The sequence below is a fragment of the Chrysochloris asiatica genome, unplaced genomic scaffold, assembly GCF_000296735.1.
Source record: "Chrysochloris asiatica unplaced genomic scaffold, ChrAsi1.0 scaffold00098, whole genome shotgun sequence".
NCBI lineage: Eukaryota > Metazoa > Chordata > Mammalia > Afrosoricida > Chrysochloridae > Chrysochloris > Chrysochloris asiatica.
In genome coordinates this window covers 11,711,029-11,722,837 of record NW_006408616.1, presented here as the reverse complement: position 1 = coordinate 11,722,837, position 11,809 = coordinate 11,711,029, and the positions used below count along the sequence as shown (strand labels likewise).

Genomic DNA, 11,809 nt, shown 5'->3' with positions numbered 1-11,809 from the left:
TATTCCAATAAATTGGCTTTTCAGCACTGCTTTTGCTGTGTCCCAAGGTTTTGGCACACTGTGTTTTTGTTCTTATTGGCTTCTAGGAATTTAAAAATTTTGTTTTTTTATTTGTTCTAGTACCCGATAGCTTTTAAGCAGGGTGTTATTAAATTTCCATGTGTATGATTTTGTTTCCTTGATCTTCCTGTTGTTGATTTCTAATTTTATAGCATTGTGGTCTGAGATGAAGCTTTGTAATATTATGGTGTTTTAAAATTTATGGAGGCTTTCTTTGTGCCCTAACACATCGTCTATTCTGGAGAATGTTCCATGTGCACTGGAAAATAATGTGTATTGTGCTTTTATTGGTTTGAATGCACTGTACAAATCTGTGAGGTCAAATTGGCTGATTTTGTTGTTCGGTTCCTGTGTGTCTCTGCTGAGCTTCTTTCTGGTTGTTCTGTCCTGTATTGAAATTGGTGTATTAAAATCCCCCGTTATTATTGTAGAGTTATCTGCTTCTTATTTCAATTCTATTGCGGTTTGCTTTATGTAGTTTTGGGTTTTTTGTTGGACACGTACATATTTATTAGGGTTATGCCCTCTTGCTCAATCGACTTTTTAATCATGAGATAATGACCTGCTTTGTCTCTGATGCTGGTTTTGCTTTAAAGTTTATTTTTTTCCTAAGATTAATATTGCCACTTGTGCTTGTTTTATTGTGATGAACTTGAATTTTTTTTTCATCACTTAATTTTTTATCTATTTTTGCCTTTTTGTGTCAGGTGTGTCTCTTGAAGACAGTATATTGAATGATTCTGTTTTCTTATTCATTCTGCTACTTTTTCCTCTTGCCTGATGCAGTCAATCCATTGATGCTGAGTGTGATTATCGATTGGTATGGATTAATTGCTGACATTAGCACTTTGCTTTTTTTTGTGGTGCATCTGATTTCTTTGTTCCGTATGCCTTCCTGTACGGAGTTCATTTTTTATTGTGCTTTTGCTTGTCAATTTGTTCATAGTTCTAATGTTTCCATAATCTTCTTGGACATTTCTTGATTTGATGTGGAGATATATTAAACTTTTTTTGAGGTTGCCCTACATTTTCTTAACTTTTTCTTTTTTTTTCTGGCAATCTGTTTTATTCTGAGAACTACTACCTGACCTCCTTACCACTTGAATCTCTGTTATTAAACTTTTCCCTTCTTTTGCTTTGTATTTGTCCTGATCATAGACTGACCTCCCAGATCCCCTAATTTCAATCTTGTAGTTTTGTTCTGCCCTGGACTTTTCCATCTCTGGACTGAATTCTGGGTGGTGTTGCCACAAATATCCGTCTCTGGTTGTTGTCTGGTCTTGTTGATTCTCAGTCCAAAGTACTCCCATTAGTATGTTTTGGAGCCTTGGCTTGACATTTGCTAAATCCCTTAATTTCTGTTTATCCTGAAATTGGATCTCTTCCAATCAGTTGGCCAGATAACTGTCTTCAGAATTTCTTGGCATAGAAGAGTGAGTGCCTCCAGTGCTGCATCAGTTTTGCAAGATTTTGATTTGTGTTCCATCAATTCCAGGAGCCTTCTTCTTTGACAATGCCTTCAATGCACTTTGTACTTCTTCCTTCAGTACCATTGGCTCTTGATCAGATGTTACTTTGCGGTGGTTGAATATTGACCATTTCTTTTTGATATAGTGACTCATGTATTTCTTTCATCTTTTTTTGATACTTTCTGCATCATTCTGTATTTTGCCCAGAGAATCCTTCAGTATTTCAAGTCAAGGTTTGAATTTTTTTCTCAATTCTTTCAGCTTGAGAAATGCTGTGTATGTTCTTACCGTTTTGCTTCTAAACTATAGATCTTGGCACGTTGCTTTATAATATTTAACTTCTTTTTTTAAAAGTCTTTATTGTGAATTGAGTGCAAGTTTACAGGGCAACTCATCAATTTTACATTCAACAAATCATACACCTTGTTTCATTATAATGATTATAATCCCATTCATGTGCCATCTGATAACAGTATTTCTTTTTACTTTATACATGCCTGACTGTTGCTGTTTTTTTAAAAAAGAGCTAATCATTTACACCACCAAAGGGCATCTTCTGCAAGTCTGCCTCCTGCCCCTCATCTCTTAGTCCCTCACTTGCCAAGAATCTAGAGTCCTCAGCTACTCCCTCTCTCCATGTTCCCATCTCTGCCTCCATCTCTGGTGTCACTGCTTCTCTAGATAAGGTCTCGCATTCCACTTGTGCTCTTCTCCCTTGATAGTCCTAGGGTTCTTTGTTTTTGGACTGTAAAAATAGCTATTCCCCCATTTTTGTTATAAAACTTCTTACTTTTAACAGTTGTGACAGTTGCAATTAGTTATGATAACTATTATTCACTATTGCATCATAAGAATCTTATCCTCATCTCTCTTAACTAGACCCATCTAGTCAAGATGGAAACTATTCAGTGGGGACTCTTTGTTCCCCCACACACTCTGAAACTAAACTCCCTCTTGAAACCTTGTAAGCCAGTCATTTCATGCTGCCATTACCCCTTCATTTTAGGTAGCCAATGTTTAAGTTGTCCACACTGTGTACAGAGGTTGACTGTCTTTTTGAGCTGGCTTTTGAAATTTTCTATTTTTCTCTTTTATCTCCTCATTTCTGCCATTTACTTTAGCATCTCTATGCTGAAGAGCAAGTTTTAGAGTCTCTTCTGACATCCATTTTGGTCTTTTCTTTCTTTCTTATCTTCTTAATGACCTTTTGCTTTCTTCCTGTATGATGTTCTTGATGTCATCCCACAACGTTCATGCATCAAATCTGTTCTTTAAATGATCTCTATTTTCAGATGGACTGTGTTCAAGATCATATATTGGCTCTTGTCGACTTCTTTTAACTTTCTTCAGATTCAGCCTGAACATGCATATGAGCAGTTGATGGTTTGTTCCACAGTCTGCCCCTGGCCTTCTTTTTGGCTGATGATATGGAGCTTTCTTCTGTCTCTTTCCACAGATGTAGTCAGTTTGATTTCTGTGTATTGTATCTGGTTAGGACCATTTGTATACTCATTTTTTATGTTGTTTAAAAAAGTTATTTGTAATGAAGATGTCATTGGTCTTGCAAAATTCTACCATGAGATCTCCAGCATCATTATCAACAAGGCCTTATTTTCCAACTACTGAATCACCTTTGGATTCCTATCAGCAGTCATTATCAATATATCTTGATTGCAGGTTTGGTCAATTTCAGACTGAAGAAGTTGGTAGAATTCTTCATTGCCATCATCACTGGCTTTAGTGGTTGGTGCATAAAGTTCAATAATAGTGCTATTAACTGGTCTTCCCTGTAGACACATGGATATTATCCTACTGCAGACAGCATTTCTTTAAAAAGAAACATTCTTTTTCATGCTCAGCCATTCCTCTTTAAGTTGTCTTTCCTGGCATAGTAAACCATGTGAATTTCAGATTCAAAATGACCAATTCCAATCCATTTCAGTTCACAGTGCCTAGGATATTGATGTTTATGGATTCCATTTCTTTTTTGACACTTTCTAATTTTCCTGGATTCATACTTTGTGCATTCCATGTTCTGATTATTAATGGACGTTTATAACTTTTTTCTTATAATTTCCAGTTATTCCCCATCAGGCAATGAAGGTCCCAAAGACTTAACTCCACTGGCATCATCACAGTCAACTCTACTTTGAGGAGGCATCTCTTCCCCAGCAGTAATTGAGTGCTTTCCAACCTGAGGGGCTCATCTTCCAGAACTCTTTTTGATAGTCTTCTGGTGCTCTTTCTCATGTTTCAATATTCAATGTTCTAGGTGCTGTCTGAAAGTGTTTCACTGCTATACATAAGGTTTTCAGGGACTAAACATTTGAAAGTGGTCTGCATCTCCTCCTTCTGAGTCTGTTTTTAGACTCATCTGAAACCTGTCCACCATAGGTGACCGACCCTGTTAACATAAAAAAGGAAATACTGGTTGCCTAAGTTCCAGTATCACAGCAACATGCAAGCCACCACAATGTGACAAACTGACAGATGAGTGGTGGTCCTGGCTACTTATGGACAATTCCTCGAATTGAAATTGATTAGTCAAACAATCTGTGGTTTTTAAAACCTCAAGTATAAGATAGCTTCAGAAAGTTCATGGGAAAATGTAACTAAAGAATAACATTATTTTTCCATGAACTTTTTGAAGCCACTTTGTATTTAGCAATCGACCTGTTGTTGTTGTTGTTGTTAAGCGTAGTCAAATTGCTTCTGACTCATAATGACCCTGTGTAGGGTTTCCAAGGAACAGCTGTCAACCTAGAGAGATACCTTAAAACCTGAACAATCACCAATTGGTTGTAAAATTGTGTTTCCTCTAATCCACATTACATAGTGTGAATGACCTTTGAGTTTATCTGAAAAGCTGAGTGTGATGGAGTAGAAAACAGAACTCAATCACCCTTCAGAAGATAGACTCTGAAGGCTTTGTTTTGTTTTCTGCCAGCTCTGTAGTTGGGCCTGTCTCATTTCTAGGAGCTCCCTCACTTGATTGGTTTTCTTGTGCTGAGATGTGATGTTATTCTCCAGCTTTATTTGCACCTGAGATGGAAACCCAATACAGGGTTGCTATGCTTTGGAACCAATTGGATGGCACTAAATACAACAGCCAATTTCCTAGTTCATTACACATTCCTCTCTCCCACCAGATGTATGTGAGTAATTTAATACCAGACTCCTGTCTTAAGAACGCTGGGGTGAGTACACTCACAGGACCTGCCCCTACAAGGCTGAGTTAAATCTCATAGTTGTTGTTGTTGTTAGGTGCCATCGAGTCTGTACTGACTTACAGTGACCTTAAGTACAGCAGAACGAAACACTGCCTTATCCTGGGCCAACCTCACTACTGTTGCCACGCTTGAGTCCATCTATGCTGCCACTTGGCCAATCTATCTCGTTGGGGGTCTTCCTCTTTTTCTCTGACCCTCCTCCTTACCAGACATCTCACAGTAGAGTCCTGGAACTTGAACTCATGCAGCATTTCCTTTTTTTAGGCTTGTTATTAATGCCATTGAGTCGGTTCTGATGCAAAGTGACTAGTAATCTTGAAATGTCAGTCTTATGGTTAGCAGTTCAGTGCTTATCCTGCAGCACCACACCAGGGCTCCTTTCCTTTCTAGCCTGTGTTACTTTAGTGGGAATGAAAATGGAGTCAGTGAGTACTAATTGACTTTTGCTGAGACTGATGTCTAAGCAAATTTGTATTCACAAATTCTTTATGATAAAGCATGAATCAGATGTGTAGAACATACACAGTTTATCTCTAATGTCTAGCTTTACACTCTGACTGGATTCAGCAAAAAGAGAGAAAAGAAAATCAAGAATAGGGTAATAAAGACCTGGGATTTCTGTATTGACAAAGTGGTATGGAATGTAGACAATTATCATCAGTTCTATATAGGCTGTGTATCTTTCACTATTACAGTACCATGTCCTATAGGATTATAATTTTTCTATACAGACTCAACTGGGGACAATATGCCCTGTTACTAAATTTAAAGACAAACTTAAGTCTCTATGCTCTGCATTTCTATCTCAGGAAGGTATTTTTTTAAGATGCTGAACAGTAGATTTACCTTTTCTTTGTGATATTCTTGTAGTTTATTTTAGAATTAAAGCTCCTCACAGGTCTTACTTGTTGTGTCTCCTTTTTATTTCAGCTGAAGCTGATAACAAACATGTAGGAACCCTGAAAATTGCCTTGTGGGGTGGTAGTTAATGATACTTACAGTTACATAGTCTGGAAATTTGGTTCCTGTTAACAGCATGGATGAGAGAACACACTCATGACTGGTTTATTCTTACTGTGACTACAGTCATGGTCTCCGTGGTTTCTGTTTCATCTTGGGGGGCTGTGATTCTGACTCACAGGCACTGGGGATTTGCCTGTGTACTATCAGCTGTTTAGGAAGGAAGAACAAATTTATTGTGTGTAGCCAACGGAGTAAATCAGGAAGAAACACGTTTGGCTCCTGTCTGTCTTCTCTGTGAGACCACAGTTTCACTCTGATACAATATTATATTTGATCTGTAGCGATTTCTTCACATTTCAGAAACAGGATAGATGTGGTACTTATTCAAGTGTATATATATATATATATATATATATATATATATATATATATATTATAGGTAGTAATGAATGGCCACAGTTTTTATTTGCAGAAAACTAAAGTCATATATATATATATATATATATATATATAATAACTAACTGAATAGGTTATATTTTTACATGATAGATTTCTTCTTTCTTTGTGTTTATGTTCTGTTTGTTGCTTAATGCCCTTTTTTTGTTTTGTTTTGTTTTGTTTTTAAACAGGCTAAACATATTTTTAACTGGTCTGAACCCGTTCTACTTCCATGTAGTAAATGTCATTTTGCACTGCCTGGTGACTCTTGTGCTGATGTACACCTGTGACAAAACTGTCTTCAAGAACCGTGGACTTGCTTTTATTACAGCATTGCTTTTTGCTGTGCATCCTATTCACACTGAGGCGGTAAGTGTAATTGCAACTCAATGAAGTAACCAATAAAAAAATATATATGCTAAACTTCTTTTTATTTTTCCATTTTCAAACCCATGTGAATTAAAAACTCTACTGAAGTGTTTTTATAAAAATCATTCTGCTTAACTCTTTTCCCTGACTAGCTGTTCAAATCTGCCTTAATTGTACATCCAGGATCAACTGCTTTTCTAAATAACCAGTTATTATAGGTAGTAATGAATGGCCACAGTTTTTATTTGCAGAAAACTAAAGTCCTAATATGTCTTAAGGAGTCCAAATATGTCTTAAGGAATTCTGGTGTGGATAAGAAAGGTCGATTCCAACCAAAAGGTTGGAGATTCAGAGTCACTAACCACTCCATGGAAACCTTATACAGGGTCGTTTTGGGTTGGAACTGACTCAACAACACTTAACAACAACATCAGCAATGTGTCTTAAGCAGCATGGGACATTTTGAGATATTTACCATGCTGTATCATTTCTTTTGCTCTGTATTCACATTTTCTCTTTTCTCACTGGCTTTGTGTGTATAATACGGTACAGAACTGTGAGTGCTAGGGGCAGAACCATATGAAGTTAGGATGACATTCTTCAAGTTTTAAAGCTAGTCTTAAGACGCTCATAAGTTGTTTTCCAAGTTATTTAATATTGTTGTTGTTGTTAAGTGCTGTAAAGTTGGTTCCAATTCATAGCCACCCTGTATAGGGTTTCCAAGGAGTGGTGGGTGAGTATGAACTGCCAACCTTGCTGCTCAAACTGATCTTGCGGTCTAGTGTTTATTTTACAGCATCACACCAGGACTATATTTAATAATAAAGATTTACAGCCTCGGAAACTCTGTACAGGGTCGCTATGAGTCGGAACTGACTCCGTGGCACATAACCAATCAACCAACAGTTATTTTGTGGGCATTGAGAAATATATTTAGAAAGTATAGATAGTTTGTTGTTATTGTTAAGTGCTGTTGAGGTGGTTCTGACTCATAGCAACCCTGTATAGGGTTTCTAAGGAGCGGCTGGTGGGTTTGATCTTGAGGCTCAAACTGACCTTGTGGTCCAGTGCATTAGCTTGCAGTACCAGACCAGGACTCCGATTAGATAGTTTGGATCTATTAAAAACAAAGGCAGTGGTTGCCATGGAATTGATTCTGTCTCATGGTGACCCCACATGAGTGAGAATAGAACTCAATAAGGTTTTCAGTGATTTTTTTCAAGAGTAAATTGCCAAGCTTTTCTTCTGAGGTGCCTCTGGGTAGAATTGAACTAACAACTTTTTGGTTTGCAGCCTAATAAATAAGCTCTGTATCACTCCAGGTATAGTTAAGCTACCTTGCTTCACACCTCAGCAATCTGAGCTGGTTTGTTTTACATGTATTGTTGGGGTAGTCAAAAACTATACAAGTGGTACATGGGCACCACAGATTTAAAATAATTGTTTGCAGAGCCTCAGTGTGCTTCTGGACTTTGCTAAATTTCATTTGTCTGAGGATACATCTGTGGTAAAGGTGGTAAGTTGATTCTCTTTTCTCTCCTCTCTTTTCATAGTTACCCTTTTCTGATTTTAGCCAAAATGAAGATTAACTTTCATTTACTGGAATTGTATTATGTCTCAGGTGTACACACCCTCAAGACACTATACAGAGGGACAGAGGGACAGTTTGACATACTGCTGTCAGCAAAGCCTTCTGCAGTTAAGGCATCAGAATCCCAAGTAGCACTTCATATCGTTCCCTGTCTTTTACCTATGTCTGTGAAGAATGCAACACGGCATTAGAAACAGAGTGTAGTGGTCTATGTAGTTTTTCTGAATTCAGAAGTGGGATGCTTGTCATGGGAATGCGTAATATGTTTATTTGAATGGACACAAGAAGACTGATTTGGCCAGTTGGTTTGATAATGAGAAGTAGTCTTCCTACATAGACTGTTAGATGGACATTTTCTGGAAACAAAATATGAAATCTATAAGCTCAAAGTTTTAACAAAGACATATTTAGAGTGGATAATAAACAACATTCTTATCAACGAAAGAAAGATTGAAGTTGTCAAGGACTTCATTCTTCTTGGATCAACTATCAACACTAATGGAAGCAGCAGTCAAGAAATTAAATGACGTATTACATTAGGCAAATCTGCGGCACAAGACCTTTTTAAGGTGTTGAAGAGCAAAAATGTCAGCTTGAAGACTAAGGTGCACCTGACCCTAGCCATGAAAATTTCAATAACCTCATATGCATGTGAAAGCTGAACAGTGAATAAGGAAGACAGTAGAAGAATTGATGCTTTTGAGTTATGGTGTTGGAGGAGAATATTGAAAGTGCCATATGCTGCCAAAAGAACCAACAGATCTGTGTTGGAAGAAGTGCAGTCAGAATACTACTTGGATGCCAGGATGGCCAAACTTCGTCTCTCATGTTTCGGACATACTGTCAGGAGGGACCAGTCACTGGAGAAGGATATCATGTTTGGTAGGATGTAGGGTCAGAGAAAAAGAGGAAGACCCCCAGTGAGATATATTGGCACAGTGGCAGCATCAATGGACTCAATTGTGGCAACAATAATGAGGTTGGCCCAGTATCGGGCAGTGTTTCGTTCTGCTGTGCATAAGGTCACTATGAGTCAATACTGACTTGATGGCACCTAACAACAACAATAAGGGGAAATATCAGTTTGTAAAAAATTACATTGTCAAAGGTATAGAATATTTTAATTTTCCCAACAATTTATGAGTGTATTTGACTGAATAAGGTGCCTCTAAGTATAGAGTATATATTGTCGTTAAGTACCATGGAGTTGGTTCTGACTCATAGTGACCCTGCACAGGGTTTCTGAGGCTGCAGATCTTTATGGGATCAGAAAGCCTTATCTTTCTCCCACGGAACAGCTGGTAGTTTCAAACTGCTGACCTTGAGATTAGCAGCCTTATTCATAACCACTATGCTACCAGAGCTCCTTATAGAGTATATACTCAAGTATAAGTAATAGTCTTATGGTAAGTCTTGGTAAAGTGTACATCTGAAAATTTGTGAAAACAAGTGGCTAATGATGAATAACCTTAATGATGTTGTCATTGTTGTTAAGTGCTGTTGAGTCGGTTCTGACTCATATCGACCCAGTGTAGGGTATCCGAGGAGCCACTGGTGTATTTGAACCACCAACTTTGTAGTTCAAACAAACCTTGCAATCCTGTACTTATCCTACAGTGCCACATAAGAACTCCCAACTCTAATGATGGATGTGTTTAAATTACTCATTTTCAACTAAATTATATAATTAAAAATAATGTAAGATGAGAGATCAGCATGTGGTTTTGCAGGTAACTTAGGAATGTGAAGAATTAAGCCAATGCTATTATATAAAGACAAAAACTAGGAACAAAATCTATAGACAAATTAGAATAGAATTGATGCATACTGTCTCAGTCTACCAAATAGACAACATTCGGCCATATAGAACTGAACTTGATAGAAACTTGTTAACACTTATAAAGGTGTTATAGCTCATCATTATATATCATACTAATTTATGATATACTGAACAGTCATAACATTTAGTATTACTTAGAAGAATAAATACAAAGTTAAAAAGTGTGTGCTTGGAAACTCATGTCCATAGGACACTTAAAAAGTTAATCACAATATGTATTTATTGCAGATAAATTGGATAAATATAATATTTTAAAGAATAACCATGTAATGCATTAAGAAAAATATTCTCAGATTGGAAATACATGAGTTCAAGGAGAAAGGATATAAAATGTGTACCGTTTGAAGATGAGCTCCTTCATCATGTAAAAGGAAGATTACTGTTCTTAAGTGCTGTTGAGTTGGTTTTGACTCATTGTGACCCTGCGTAGGGTTTCCAAGTAATGACTGATGGACTTGAACCACTAATTTTGTGATTAGCAGTCTAGTTATTTTCCTACAGCATAGGGACTTCAAATTGCTCTAAAGTTCAGAATCCATTGGTGGTTATGTGCCGTGGAGTCGGAACCGATGCATAGCGACCCTGTACAGGGTTTCCGAGGCTGTAAATCTTTACGGGAACAGAAAGCCTCATCGTTCTCCCGTGGAACAGCTGGTAGTTTCGAACTGCTGACCTTAAGGTTTGCAGCCCGATTCGTAGCCACTACGCTGCCAGAGCTCTTTCAGAATCTATTAGGTATGCTTATAACAGTAACCATAGATTTGGTTTGGTTTGAGATATTATTTATAATGCAGTGGAAAACTAGATCTTTTTAGTTATTAAAGCTATGATGAAAGGTTTTAGATATGAACTTAGAAGAGAATCATGTAATGTTCTTTTGGGGTGTAACATGAATAAAAATAGTCAAGGACTAGTCCTTGTTAGTAGGTGATGGGTCACAGGCAAGACTTCAAGTTAAGACCATAGACAATATTCTATTTCTGAAGCAAATTTTAAAAGTACAGTTGAAATTTCATGTGTAGCATGTCTTGGGGGCAATTAATTGGAAGAGAGAACAAATGAGTAGGACAGTAACAGTCATAATTCAATGCTTGCAGAGAACAAGGGCATAAAATGCAGATAACCCTGGGCAGAGTGATCATGAGCTGATAGAGTTTAGGTTGAGTTCTAAAAATAGATTATTCCATTAGCAAAATGACCTTTTACAAAGGGTTCCAACAGGCTTCTGTTCTAATTGGAAACAAAAATCTATGGAAACACAAAGGGGCAAAGGATTTTGAGAATTGTGCATTTTTTTAGGGAAGAACGTAAGAGAGGGTATTTGCAGACAGAAGAAGATGAGCGAGGTCTAAGAAGGAGTCAAAGAAATTTGTCCTACAAAGCAATTTACATTATGAAGAAAACTCAAGAGACTGTTAATTACTTGTAGAACTCAGTTCAGATTTCTAAGGAGGAGGGCAGAGAAATGGAAAGAAAGACATAGGGTTAAATTAAAAGAGAGGGGGGAAAAAATAAGACCATGGGAGATGGGCAAGGGGTGAGGGGAATGAGGCTTTAGTGGAAAACACCTCCCCCTTTATTAAGCAAGAACAAAAATCAGAATGTAATTATCCCAAGAAGGATAGAGGATTTAAATTTTGGGAGCAAGGTTTAGTTTAAATATGCTAATATGATCGCCTAGACCATTGGGTCAGCTTTATTAATTATGCAGTCAGCAAATAGTTCATGAGAACCTGCTTGATACAGGACGACATTCTGCCAGGGGAATATGTGGGTGGTCCCTACCAACAATTTGTTCATAAGTTTATAGGAAAGCTAAAAAATAAACACAAATAGCTGCAAGATTAAG

The 11,809-nt window shown here is 37.3% G+C and overlaps 1 protein-coding gene across 1 annotated transcript in view; it reads left to right on the top strand.

The window, feature by feature from the left end:
- The window catches only part of TMTC1 (transmembrane and tetratricopeptide repeat containing 1), a 373,612-nt gene that overhangs the window by 22,400 nt on the left and 339,403 nt on the right, over positions 1-11,809 (top strand). Inside the window, exon 2 of the mRNA XM_006866973.1 lies at positions 6,352-6,529. Within this exon, the coding sequence (XP_006867035.1) occupies positions 6,352-6,529 (178 nt within the window). The remainder of the gene's footprint in view (positions 1-6,351; positions 6,530-11,809) is intronic.